Raw genomic sequence first — 14,428 nt, forward strand, 5'->3', positions numbered from 1 at the left:
ATTTCTTTGAATTTGTCCATGTTGGAGTTCACTGAGCTTCTAGAATCTGTATTTATGTCTTTTGCTAAACTTGGGAAATACTCTTTAACTATTTTTTCTATACCGTACTGTTTCTCTTCTCCTTGTATTCTGATGACACACATGTTAGATCTTTTATAATTTTCCCACAGGTCCCTGAGGCTCTGTTTTTGTTTTGTTTTGTTTTGTTTTCTGGTGTTCAGATTGGACGATTTCTGTTGATCTTCACTGACTTTTTGCACTGCCACTTTGCTTCTGCTGTTGAGTCCATCCAATGAATTTTTTATTTTGGTTACTGTATCTTCTTTTTCCTTGCTAAGTCACTCCCTTTATTTCAAGATTGATTGTATTTTTATAATAACTGCTCTGAAGTTTCAGATGGTTCCACCATCTCTGTCATGTTGGCATTGGTGTCTGTTGATCATCTTTTTCCATGTGAATTGAGATGTTCTTGGTTCTTGGTATGCCAAGTAATTTCGCAGTATCTTGAACGTTTTGAATGTGTGTTATAGTACTCTGGGTCTTATTTCAGTTCTGTGGAGAATATTGGTATTTTTGGTTTAGCAGGCAATCAACCTTGTTGGATTCAGGCCACAAGTTCTAGCCAGTCTTTTCTGGGTTGTGGTTTCAATGTTAGTTTTGTTTCTAAAGCCATTACAGTTATTTAGATTTGTCCTGTGTGTGTACCACCTGGTAGCCAATATGATACCTAGGAATTAGGTCTATTCCCTAGTTCAGTTTTCAAAATCTGTAGTATGCTGTTTCTAGTCGGGACCATGCATATATATCTCAAAGGCAAACCCAGAGGTGTACATAAACCACTGTCTTAACTACTTGGCCATCCCCCTGCAACCACTTTCAACCTCAATACTGCAGTTGTTGGGATGTGCCATGGATTATTATGTTGATAGGCATGTGTGTTTTTTCTCCTTTTTTTCCCCTCCCATTATAGACAGTGCTGCAGTGAGCATGCTTTTACAGGTCATCGTTGCATTCCTCTAAAAATATTGCTGTAATATAATGCCTAGAAATCTATTTTATTCATGGACGCCATTATTAAATCTACTTTTTAAAAAATTCTCTAAAAATATACCTATTTACTCTTCTAGCATGACAAGTTTTAGAAAGGAGCAGTGGAAAAATTCCTTCCTGTGATAAGCTATAAATTGCAGTTGGGTACTTATTGGGGTATCTCAGACTGAAACAAAGACCATTTTTTTCCTGTTAAGTGGGGTGAAAATAATCTATTTATGATTCTCTTTCTCTTTTTTTCCCAGAATTTTGATTCTGACATTAGCAGTGTGGGAATAGATGGCTGCTGGCAGGCAGACAGCCAAAGGCTTCTCAATGAGGTGATGGTGGAGCACTTCTTTCGACAAGGAATGCTGGATGTAGCTGAGGAGCTCTGTCAGGTAACAGTGTGCCCACTGGGAGGATTTGAGAAAGAAGCAAGGGAACTCCTTGGAGTTTACAGTATTTGCGGGGTGGGGCTTTGAATCTTCCTCTAGCTGTAGATAGATTTTTTTAATATTTAAATTATCAGAGATGACCTTATTTTACTAGGAGTGTTTTTGGGAATTTTTTAAGTGGCAAAAATTATAGTTCTAGAACTTGTTACCCAAATCATTTTTTTCTTGTTCCTGTCCCAGAATGTGAGTCTCAGTTCATGAAGCAAAGGGCTCAGAAGTGATACTCTTTTTTCCTTTCCCTTTTTGATAGAGAAGGTTAGTATAGCAGACAGGAGGAAAGGGACAAAAACATTGATGTTTGTTCTTCTGTTCTAGCCTAGCTTAAACAATTTTATCAAATGAATTTCCAACTAAATTTTTTTTACTTCACATTAGCAGCATTTGTCTTTTATTTCTATCACACATGAGTTAGGACTCTGGAACAGTTTACCAATGCCATGTAGTCATAATAGTAGCAGCTGCCATATATTGAGTGCTTACCTTAAGCCAAGCCCTGCGTTTATTCCTTGCTGCAGTCCCATGAAGTACAAATTATTGTTTCCATTCTGCAGATGAAAAATCTAAGGTCTGGATAAATAAGTTGCCTGAGGCCTTAACAGGTTCTTTGTGAAAGAACTGGGATTCAGTCCCTGATTCATATGTCTTCACACTACGTTTTAAGCCACCATGTGCTGTTGCATTTTTGTTTAGAAGCATGAAGGACTAAAAGAATTAAATAGTTTAAAAGCAATCTGTAAACCAAACCTCTAAGCTAAGCCTTTTCTTTTTTAAACAATTCAGATAAATGATAACTCGGTTTTTCTCTGTACCTTACAGGGATCTTGTATGTGTGTGTCCATGTAATTTCCTGCAGTAAACTGTCATTGAGGATTGTTTGCTTTTAAGTAACAAAAGACCCACAATCATAGTGGCTTAAGCAAAAGTGAAGTATTTTTCTTCACAGAAATAGGTAGTAACACGTCCACAGCATGTTTGGTAGCTCTGCTTCGTGAAACTCTTAGGGACTTAGCACCTTGTGACTCGGTTATCCCCACGGTGTCTCCTGTCTTCAGGGTCTAAAGATGGCAGCCAAAGCTCCAGCCATACCTTTGTATCCCAGGAAGGGGCAGAGTGCATATTTATATTTCACTGGTCAGAACTTAACATCTTACAAAGCCATACCCAGCTTTATTCCATTTGCTTATGTACCCTGCTGAAATTTGGGAATTCTACTGTGGAAAAGAGGGGAAGAATGGTACTAGAGGGCAGTCATCAGTCTCTACTATAGGGAATTATCTTTAATGGCTTGCCCCATATTTTACAATCTAGAATATACTTAATCACTAGCTCCTTACCCTGATTAATGCTAACAAAAGTCCTTTCTGTTTTTGTGTGTGTGTGTGTGTTTTTTTTCAGGAATCTGGTCTTTCTGTAGATCCAAGTCAGAAAGAACCATTTGTGGAGTTAAATAGAATATTAGAGGCATTAAAGGTCAGAGTTCTGAGACCTGCTCTGGAGTGAGTATTGAATTTGCTTTCTTTTGAGTACTTTCAGAACTCTTTGTAAGAAAACTCAATCAGAAAACACATTAGAGATTTTTAGATATATTTATCTTACCTGTGGTAGACTTCAGAGAAATGAAAGGAGAATTATTTATTTTGGCTAAGTGAAATATGGGGGGTGTGCAATATGAGAAAATGATTAGAGCTTATTTCACTTATCAGTTGGTCTGAATTCCCATGAGAGAAAAGGGTTTTCTGTTTCCAGGCTACACCACCACTTTGTGTGGGCTGGCATTACAACAAGCTCTATTGTTCAGCCAGTGCAAGTTTGGTATTTAAGCTTCCATAATATGCTGGGTTTTGCTGGGTTTTATGCTAGCATTCTAAGAAATTATTGGTTATTGGAACTAAGTGGTGTGGATGAAGAGAACAAATATTTTTGTAAAGGTACTACATTCATAATTACTGTGGATTTTGGTAATTGACCATGAACCTCTCATTGATAAGAATTATCTGAAATTACTGAGTAAGCTATAATAAATATTATTCTAGAGCAGAGTCAGCAAACTTTTCCATAAAGGGCCAAGTAAGAAATATGTGGCTTTTCTGTCCACATAAGGTCTCCGTCGCATGTTCTTCATTTTATTTTACAACCCTTTAAAAATTTAAAAACCCATTTTTGGCCATCTGCTATACAAAACAGACAGCAAGCTGAATTTGGCCTGTGCCATAATTTGTTGACTCCAGCCCTAAAATTTTTTAGTGCGAGGATTACCAAGTTATTTGTAATAAATAGTTCATAAACTAAAGGGAAGAAACTGGATTATAGAAGCAGTGATTTGTTGTGAGGTTATAGCTTTAGAATCCGCGTATTTTAAAACCAGAAAAATTAACCATTAGTGTTACGGAAGTTGACTTTTATAAAATGTGCACTTTTTCCCTTAAAATTTAGCTCCACTAACCCATTTAATTCTTCAGAGCTTAGTTTTTTCTTTCTGATCATTTCTCAGTGCTTTTTCCTTTTTGAGACAGGGTCTCACTGTCACCCAGACTGGAGAACCACAGCTCACTACTGCCCCAACCCCCCAGGCTCAGGTGATCCTCCCACCTTAGCCTCCCGAGTAATTGGGACTATAGGACTGTGCTGTTATGCCTGGCTAATTTTTAAAAAATTTTTTTTGTAGAGACAGGATCTCACTATGTTACCCAGGCTGGTTTCGAACTCCTGGGCTCAAGCAATTCTCCCACCTCAGCTTCCCAAAGTGCTAGAATTACAGACTTGAGCCACTGTACTCGGCCATTTCTCAGTTCTGAGAAAATTTTGTATAGTTCTAAAACCAGCCCAGATGACTAGATAGAAATTCCTGTATAAATTTATATAAAATTCCTGTATAAATTATAATAGATCTCACTTAAGAACTGTACTGCAGTGTAAGATGCATATTACCTTTGTAGAATTTGTTTAAGCAAATTTCAGATTGTGACACATCTGGGAGATAAATTCAACCAAATACCTGTAACACCTCTTAAACAAAATATGGCAACAACTACTTTTTTTTTCTTTCCAAAGAGACAGTCTTGCTCTGTGGCCCAGACTGGAGTGCAGTGGCATGATCATAGCTCACTGTACCCTCTCAAACTCCTGGGCTTAAGTAATCCTCCTGCCCCGGCCTCGTGAGTAGCTAAGACTACAGGTGCGCACCACCACACCTGGCTAATTTTTAAATATTTTATAGAGACAGGGTTTCTCTATGTCGCTCAGGCTGGTCTCAAACTGCTGACCTCAAGTGATCCTCCTGAAGCTGTCAGCTGCCCAAAGTACTGGGATTATAGGCATGGGCCAATGTGCCCGAGAAAGCCGACATACATGTAAACATGTAATGGGTTTGCCAGTTGTTTTATAGTGATTAGCAAAATAATACTTGGGTTGTCATTCAAGGTAATATCCACTTATCTATGCGTTTCTTAGTTTGTTTTCATTAAACTTTGTTCATATGTGCTAGTCATGTACATACTATGACTATATCTATAGTCAGTGGCACATAGTATTTGCTACCTCAGCCTTCAGAGTACTCCAGACTTTTCCTAAGACCCTTTTTAACTTTGTGCATATATATGTTTCTTATTGATAAGCATGTTATGTATATTGATTATTTCTGTAAACTTTGTCTATTATTTATAGCCTTAAGACAATTCCTCAGGCAAATAGAGGACTTGTTCCATAAGTAAAAATTTTTTCATTTCATGTTTCTGGGAATAGTGTTTAATATCAGCATGAGGGAGTGTAGTGGTAATTATAGTTAACTCTTCTTGAGTGGTTATTATATGCCTAGCATTGTTCTAAGCATTTTACATGTTTTAACTTATTCAGCCCTCATATTAACCTATGAGGTAAGTCATCTTACAGAGAAGCAATTAAGGCCTAGAAGATCCTCTGTGAAAAAAAGTCAAAATATTATATGAGAAATGCTTCACGTAATAGTCCCCCAATATTCTCATTTGAGATTCACTTTAACTTATTAAATGTATCATCAAGCCAGGTGCAGTAGCTCACACCTGTAAACCCAGCACTTTGGGAAGCTGAGGTGGGCAGATTGCTTGAGCCCAGGAGTTCGAGACCAGCCTGGGCAACATAGCAAAACCCTATCTCTACAAAAAAATACAAAAATTAGCTGGGCATGGTGGTGCACGTCTGTAGTCTAAGCTACTCGGGAGGCTGAGGTGGGAGGATCACTTGAGCTCGGGAAGCAGAGTCTGCAGTGAACCGAGACCACACCATCACTCCGGAGCGGGATCTTCTCTCAGAAAATATATAAATAGAAGTGAAAATGTACCATCAGTAATCCTACAGTAAAGAAACTCATTTAACTTGGTATAACCCAGTGTTTTCTCTGCATATTTGACCAAACAATCTTGTTTTCCCTCCAGATAACATATTTGAAACCCATAAAATTGGAGTTATACAAAACATAAGATTTAATAGAAATTGTCATTACAATAACTCAGATTTTTCCAATTTTTGCCTATTACTTGTGAATGCATAGCAGATACTGACTAAGCATCTTTCATGAGCTAAGTACAGATAATTCCCTTTATTCAACTTATAGCAAAAATTGAATGATATGGGATACCAATTTGGGGAATTCTAGTTAAGGTACAAGTGGGAAGATATCTGCCAGTTATGCAGCCTCCCATTTGTTCCTGCTGGGAAGGATATCATGGAGCTCACAAGGGAAAAGAGGAAGGAGAGGATGCAACAATTCCTCCAGGCTGCCTAGGCGGTGAAAAGGCAGAAGTCAGCCAAAAAAATTGAGGTGGCTAGGCTGGACACGGTGGCTCATGCCTGTAATCCCAGCACTTTGGGAGGCCGAGGCAGGCGAATCATCTGAGGTCAGGAGTTCGAGACCAGCCTGACCAACATGGAGAAACCCCATCTCTACTGAAAAGACAAAATTAGCCAGGTCTGGTGGCACATGCCTGTAATCTCAGCTACTCAGGAAGGCTGAGGCAGGAGGATCACTTGAACCCAGGAGGCAGAGGTTGCAGTGAGCCAAGATTGCGCCACTGCACTCCAGCCTGGGCAACAATGAAACTCAGTCTCAAAAAAAAAAACAATTGAGATGGCTAAAGGCCATTGAGGGCCTAGAAGGGAAGGAAGCTTGAAGAAGGTTAGCTGTTTAGTTGTAGCAGTGGAAAGAAGGCCCAGGGGAATGGTGATATTGTGGAGAGAAGTGGCAGAACAACACCTAATTACATAGGTCTAATCAGGACCTTGCCTACTCCTGTGTTTGTGCCCTTGCACCTCTGAGTTTGTACAGATTTTCCCCCTCATCCACATTTCTTTTATGCTCACCCAGATTGTTTATTTGCTTTTTGAATTTCCCTTGGTGCCTAGGGTAGTGCTTACCTCTTAGTAGGCCCTCAATGAATAACAGTAATCTGAAGGAGAATTTAGAGCAAACGTCATCCTCTTTCATGGTGACAGATAGAAAGCCAAAAATAGTGTTAACGAGAGAATAATAGTAACTTAATACAATGAGATCGGGGACATATTAGAAAAAATAGGAACTGTCCTTGTAGCTGTGCCATTATTAACATACATATTGAAAGAAAGCAGTATCTTTAGAGGAAGCTACTTGATTGCCTTCCTAAAGGTGTCTCAAAGAGTAATACTACCTTGCTGGATTTGCCACAGTCTAGTATCTGACTTTCAGCCTTGCAGACTTGGAAACTTGTTTTTGGTGTCCTTGTTTTGTTTTGTTTTGTTTTGTTTTCACTAAGAACAGGCCTTAAACGATAAAAACCTGAATTGCTAAGCTGCGTGTATAGTTTGGATTAGTAGGGGCTGTGAAACTAGCTTGTGGTAGGCAGGTCCATGTGGAAGGCACATGAGCTTGCTAAGCCTGGAGTTGGAACAAGAGGAGATTGTTCTAGAAAATGTTCAATGTTGGCCGGTTGCGGTGGCTCACACCTGTAATCCCAACACTCTGGGAGGCCGAGACAGGCGGATCACAAGGTCAGGAGATCGAGACCATCCTAACTAACACGGTGAAACCCCGTCTCTACTAAAAATACAAAAAATAAAATAAAAGACAAGAAAATTAGCCAGGCATGGTGGCAGGCGCCTGTAGTCCCAGCTACTCGGGAGGCTGAAGCAGGAGAATGGCGTGAACCCAGGAGGCGGAGCTTGCAGTGAGCCGAGATCACGCCACTGCACTCCAGCCTGGGCGACAGAGCGAGACTCCACCTCAAAAAAAAAAAAAAGAAAATGTTCAATGTTCTCAGGCTGAAATGTCCTGATGCCATTATCTCCACAATGGAGGTTGTGTTGCAGAGCCGTTGGGCAGTTCATACTTCATTCGCTGACTCCTTTTCTCAAAATTGTCCTTGGCTTGCCTTGGTCAAGTTTTGAGTCTGCATTAAGTATCCCAATAGGTAATAAATATAAGAGTACAAAATAAAAAGGCACAACAAAATAAAAATACAGTGAAAAGTAAATCTCCCCACCTTTGCCTTCTAATCACAGTTACTCTCCAAACAGGCAGCCACCATTAACTTTTTTCTTGTGCATCCTTCTAGAGGTAGTCCGTAAGTCCACAAGTTTATGTGGGTGGTAGTTCCCCACTTATCCTCAAGGGATATGTTCCAGCACCCCCAGTAGATGCCTGAAACCACAAATAGTACTGAACCCTATAAATGCTGTTTTTTGTGTACATATGCATACCTTTGATAAAGTTTACCTTATAAATTAGGCATAGTAAAAGAGTAATCACAATAATAAAATAGAACAGTTATAACAATATACTATAATAAAAGTTATGTGAATGTAGTCTCTCTCAGAGTATCTTATTTTACTGTACCTCACCTATTTTCAGACCATGGTTGACTGTTGGTAACTGAAACCTCAAAAAGTGAAACCACAGATAAGTTGAGACTCTGCTGTATTAAGTTTATGTACGTTTTTATGCACAAGTAGTTGCATACTATACACAGTGTTCTGCTTTTTACTTGAAAATGTTTGAAATACTTACCTGTATCAGAACATATAGAACTGTCTTTTTTTTTTTTTTTTTTTTGGTGACTGCTTAGTGTTCTCTTTTAGGGATTATACCTTAATTTTATTTAACCAGTTTCTATGGATGGACATTTGTAGTTTCCGATCTTTTGCTTTATAAGTGATGCAGCATCGAATATCCATTGCACATTATTTTGAGCATGCCCACTATATATGTAGGGAACATTTCTAGAATATTGGGTTAAGGTACATTTAAAATTTGGATTGTTCTTACCATATTTCTCTCTATAAAGGTTGCCCTGAAGTACAACCCTAGCACAAAATAGCAAAGATCATTTCACATCCTTCTTGTCACAGCTGATTTTCCTTCCATTAAAACAAACAAACAAACTTTGTGAGCCTGATACTGATAGGTATGTGTGGTAGGGGAAGAATGACATGTCGTATTTTCAGTTTGCATTTATCATATGAGTGAGTTGAGTTCAACCACATCTTTTCTAGATATGTTCACACCTTCATTGTGGCAAAGGCTAAGTCCACTAGACTTCTGGCCTGGACTAAGTCTTTGAGGGCAATCTTAAGGCAGAAGCGACCATTGCTGAGATATGTGACCACGTATACCACAAAATCATTTCCATGGGCCTGTGAGAGCATTTCATCACTGCCTCTAGGGAACCTTGTAACACTTTTTTCAAAGAATTTGCTAACAGCAAAGCCTCAGTAAAATGCCATACAGAAAGCAGCTGGCCAGGCGTGGACGCTCACGCCTGTAATCCCAGCACTTTAGGAGGCCTAGGCGTGTGGATCACCTGAGGTCAGGAGTTCAAGACTAGCCTGGCCAACATGGCAAAACCCGGTCTCTACTAAAAATACAGAATTAGCTGGCGTGGTAGTGCATGCCTGTAATCCCAGCTGCTTGGGAGGCTGAGGCAGGAGAATCCCTTGAACCTGGGAGGCGGAGGTTGCAATGAGCTGAGATTGTGTCATTGCATTCCAGCCTGGGTGACAGAGTAAGACTCCATCTCAAAAGAAAAAAAAAAAGCAACTGAATGGTTATGAGAAAGGGAAGAGAGACGTTACAGCATTTTTCACAGAAGAGAGAAAAAAAATTACTTCAGACCACGGAAGGATTTAGATTGGACAGGCCATGAACAGTATCAGGTAGGCTGCTGAAATATGAGAAGACTCCATCTCCAAAGCCAGCAGATAGGTGGGCATAGAAAGAAGCCACAGGTTTCTTCGTGGTGTGTGTGGCCAGTAGTCCTAAAGATGAGAAGATGCTTGACAGACTTAATAGAAATTCTGGTACCAATGGGTAAAACTGTTTATAAGCAGGAAATAGTTCTAGAAAATGAAATTGGAGGAAGCAAGCAGAGGTGCCTGATCACAGGGCCTTGACTATCACTGGAAATAAGGGTAACAGTGATTCAGCAATTTCTAGTGTTCTTCTTCCCCATCCCCCCCCACCTCCGCTTTTTTTAGTTGAATAGAGATGGGGTCTCACTATGTTGTTGCTCAGGCTGGTCTTGAATTCCTGGGCTCAAGCAGTCCTTCCACCTTGGCCTTCTAAAGTGCTGGGATTACAGGCATGAGCCACAGTGCCCGGCCTGGTGTCTGTTTTCTTATTCTTACTCATGGCTTCTTGTAGGTGAGTGGTCTCCCTGACTCAGGCACATTTTAATAGCCACATAGAACCACAGAGGAAACAAGGCTCTGATATATGAGCCAGTCTAACAGAAGGAACAATCAAGGCTTGAACAAGTTGGATTTTTTTCCAGAGGTTGGTTTATTTTTCTTCCCTCCCCCACCTTTTGGTCTTAATTTTGAAAAGGCAGAAGAGGAAAGAGTTAATGGATACGTTTTTAACTCACTCTCTATGCCCTAAGTCTGGTGGAGAAAGCATACCTCTTAAAGAGAAGCTAATTGAAAGGTAGAAAGAGGTGCCATTTTTCAGAAGGATATAGAAAAGAAAGAATAGAAAAGCCAGAAGAGAAAAAAAATTGCGTTGATAACACTGTTTTCTATTGTCTATTTTATATTCGTTGCTGGTGAAAGTTTATAGAAGTTCCAAGACTGTAGGTATTCCTTAGGAAGAAGAATAGACATTACCTGAATACATCCTCATCAAAGACTTGAGCAGTATTGGAAATGAGTGCGCAAGCCGTGACTAGAGAAATTGAGAGTCTTCATAGAAAGAGAAAGTTTAAATGGTCCCTGAGAATAAATGTTTAAAAACATAAGAAGCTAAACTAACTGAGAGGCTAAACACACATGATAGAAAAGAAAAGGGAGACCTGGGAAAGACACTGGACATGTGCTTGTAAAATGCAAGTCTAGTATTAGGTTTATAAAATACCTTGTTTTTTTGTTTGTTTTCTTTTTTGTTTTTTTTTTTTTGAGACGGAGTCTCACTCTGTCGCCCGGGCTGGAGTGCAGTGGCCGGATCTCAGCTCACTGCAAGCTCCGCCTCCCGGGTTTACACCATTCTACTGCCTCAGCCTCCAGAGTAGCTGGGACTACAGGCGCCCGCCACCTCGCCCGGCTAGTTTTTTGTTTTTTTTTTTTTTTTAGTAGAGACGGGGTTTCACCGTGTTAGCCAGGATGGTCTCGATCTCCTGACCTCGTGATTCGCCCGTCTCGGCCTCCCAAAGTGCTGGGATTACAGGCTTGAGCCACCGCACCCAGCCACCTTGTTTTTTTTGTGGTAGGAAACAGGCAGTAAATAAGGCAACGTCATATTAAGTATTTTAAAAAGATCATTAATCTGTAGAGTTGTGTTGTCCAATATGGTGACCACTCCTATTTGTAGCTCTTACTAATCTCTTCATTACTGAGAACCTCATATAAAAGGATGTGTGTGTGTGTGTGTGTGTGTGTGTGTGTATTTTAAATAGAGTCAGATATGCAATACCATAATTTGTGTGGTTTCTTAAATAGCATGTGAAAAGGACAGAGACTCACACCAACTCTGAGATGAGTTTAATGGTAGTAGTTCCAGCAATGGACTCAGCCCATAGCTGAGAAATTACCATTTGAAAATATCTAAGAAATGAAACATTAAGTGTTCTTTTCAATCTCTAAAGCAAAGTTATGGAGTTCCTCACCTTTTTGACTAAATGTTTATTTTTGTCAGGTTTGCCATTCTCTGAATTTTTAAACATTTGATTCATGTTACTAAGGACATTTCACCAGATCCACACCTGTGGAGTAAAAATAAATGTCATTCATTCACCCTGAACTTCAGCTTTTACCCCCAAGAGTATAGCCTTAAAGGAAATTAGAAAAAGAGGTTTTTGTAAGGCTTTAAAATGCTGTGAAAGGTTATAGTGGAATGTGCTGTGGGATTGGCAAGAGGCTTTTTTTTTTCCAGTATTACTAGAAATAGACACCCAACCAGGCTGGCAAAATTGTAAGATGAGAGAGATAATCCCACTAATGCTGTCTGTTAGGTTCCTGAGGGGAGAACCGCTAACTATGAAGGTGAAATCTTGTATTTATTTTTGGAATGATGTAGAAATTCTAAATATGGAGTTAACCATGTGCCAAGTCTTTTCACAGGCCTGACAATTCGGATAATTAATGCTAATATTTCTGCTGGGTAATTGTATAGATGCGGATTGCTTCTGACTTAGTCTTCTCGTAAGTAATATTGTTTTGGGGTTTGTTGGTGGAAAGTCCCCAAAAGGCTCTTCTCAGAAGAATATAGTGGCAGTGCACAGAGGTGACACTGTTGGTCTTACTGTCATTTTTGGGGTCTTCATTGTTTCTGTAAATGGAGTAATTCCGAAGGTGACAGTGTTCTCGTGGTCCACGCTGGAAATTTGGGATCAGAATTTTTTTTAAAAAAATTATAGAGTTAATAATTTCACTGCATTTTTAGTTTGCTTGCCTTCCTCCCCACCCACCACCATCTCTACTAAAAATACAAAATTAGCCAGGCGTGTTGGCACGCACCTGTAATCCCAGCTACTCGGGAGGCTGAGGCAGAAAAATCGCTTGAACCCAGGAGGCAGAGGTTGCAGTGAGCCGAGATCACGTCACTGTACTCCAGCCTGGGCAACAGAGAGAGACTCTGTCTCAAAAAAAAGAAAAGAAAAAAAAAAAAGGTAGGGAGGAAGGAAGGGGGAGGGGCAGGGGCAGGAATCATTTTGGTGAGAAATAGAAAACTAATCTCATTTTCTTTGTAATTCTTTAAGATTTATGAGAATGAGCCATAGACACCCTGACCTGCTCAGTTTCTCAAACTTTATGTCTTTCCTCATTTTATCAATCTGGAACTTCCTTGTCTTTATAAAGTAACGTCTTACCACTGAGATCTCTGTGTTCTTTCTCTCCTGTTTGTATTTTTTTATTTTTTTATTTTTTGAGACGGAATTTCACTCTTGTTGCCCGGGCTGGAGTGCAGTGGCGCGATCTTGGCTCACCACAACCTCCGCCTCCCAGGTTCAAGCAATTCTCCTGCCTCAGCCTCCTGAGTAGCTGGGATTACAGGCATGCGCCACCACCCCCGACTAATTTTGTATTTTCAGTAGAGATGGGGTTTCTGCATGTCGGTCTGGCTGGTCTCGAACTCTCAGCCTCAGGTGATTGACCCACCTCGACCTCCCAAAGTTCTGGGATTACAGGCCTGAGCCACTGCACCCGTCCCTTGTATTCTTTACTGAACCTATGGGCAGTCTTTGCAGGTTTCTAAGATATATAAATTCATTTTTACCACAGTTTAGTTAAATAACACCTGGCTGCCAACAACACAGTTCAGATTTCAGTCACCATGATGCATTAGCTGTGAGCAATTGTATAAAATACAGACTTCTCTGCCAGCTCTTCAGTCTGTACATCAGGACGTAACAGGCGCATCATGGTCATAACCAGTTCTGTCACTTCGCTCTTGATCACTGCGCATCTACTGTCAGTTACCCTCAGGCAACAAGGGTGTAGTTGTGTCACCTCCTTAACTCCCTTATCCATGTGACATTTTACAAAAAATGAGTAATTGGAAGATAGACTTGGCAACAAGAAAAATCTTAGAAGTGAAATTGAATGTGATTAGAAAGATTTGAAAAGGACAACAGCAAGACGAAGCTAGGGCAAGACCTAAGCCTACAGGAAGCTAATGGTACAAAGCATATTGGAAAAGCCCTGTCACGAATAGCAAGATGCTTGTGGTTTAGATGGAACATTTACTTCTACTTTGGATTGAGAGAGAAAAGGGGTGTGTGTGTGTGTGTGTGTCTGTGTGTCTGTGTGTGTGTGTCCCAGTTTGGCTACTATTCGGGCCAAATTGATAATAGTTGCCTTATTGAAAGAAGATGGTAATTACAAGGATATTGAAGAACTTCACTGCCAGTAAAAGATGCTTTTTTTTTTTTTTTGGCATGTTCAGAAATTGTGAATTGACTATGTTAAGCTTTCTGAGGAAGATGTTATTGTGAGTAAGAATGCTGCTGTGAAATTTGTACTCAGATTTCAATGGTTCGTTAAGGCAGATGTTAACGATCATCACAGAAGGCAACTCTTGATACCAGAGCTTAGCAAAAGGCATAGAATAGTGAAGAATAGTGAACAGAGTTAAAAATAGATTCACTTTCTTATTAGGAGGCAGCTGTGGAAAGTGACTTTGAATAAAACCTATGCTTATTCGGCCACTTAACTGTGGCCAGGGAATTGAGGTCAACAAAATAAAATGTGGGTTTCTGGGTACAGTCCTGGAGGTATAAGAGAGAGGTCCTATCATGTCAGGTGAGGATTTCACCTTAATTGCTTACGTGTGCTTAAATGTTTGGGAGAGTTAAAAATGGAGTGTCTCCATGCACACGTATGTTTATTGCGGCATTATTCACAATAGCAAAGACTTGGAATCAACCCAAATGTCCATCTGTGACAGACTGGATTAAGAAAATGTGGCACATATACACCATGGAATACTATGCAGCCATCAAAAAGGA

At 39.9% G+C, this 14,428-nt stretch overlaps 1 protein-coding gene across 1 annotated transcript in view; it reads left to right on the forward strand.

Moving 5' to 3' along the window:
* Window positions 1–14,428, forward strand: part of RMND5A (required for meiotic nuclear division 5 homolog A) — a 75,139-nt gene that overhangs the window by 43,684 nt on the left and 17,027 nt on the right. The window contains exons 3-4 of the mRNA XM_033175377.1: window positions 1,296–1,430; window positions 2,883–2,983. Coding sequence (XP_033031268.1) covers window positions 1,296–1,430; window positions 2,883–2,983 — 236 coding nt within the window. The remainder of the gene's footprint in view (window positions 1–1,295; window positions 1,431–2,882; window positions 2,984–14,428) is intronic.

The sequence above is a fragment of the Trachypithecus francoisi genome, unplaced genomic scaffold (assembly GCF_009764315.1).
Source record: "Trachypithecus francoisi isolate TF-2019V2 unplaced genomic scaffold, Tfra_2.0 Lachesis_group17, whole genome shotgun sequence".
Classification (NCBI taxonomy): domain Eukaryota; kingdom Metazoa; phylum Chordata; class Mammalia; order Primates; family Cercopithecidae; genus Trachypithecus; species Trachypithecus francoisi.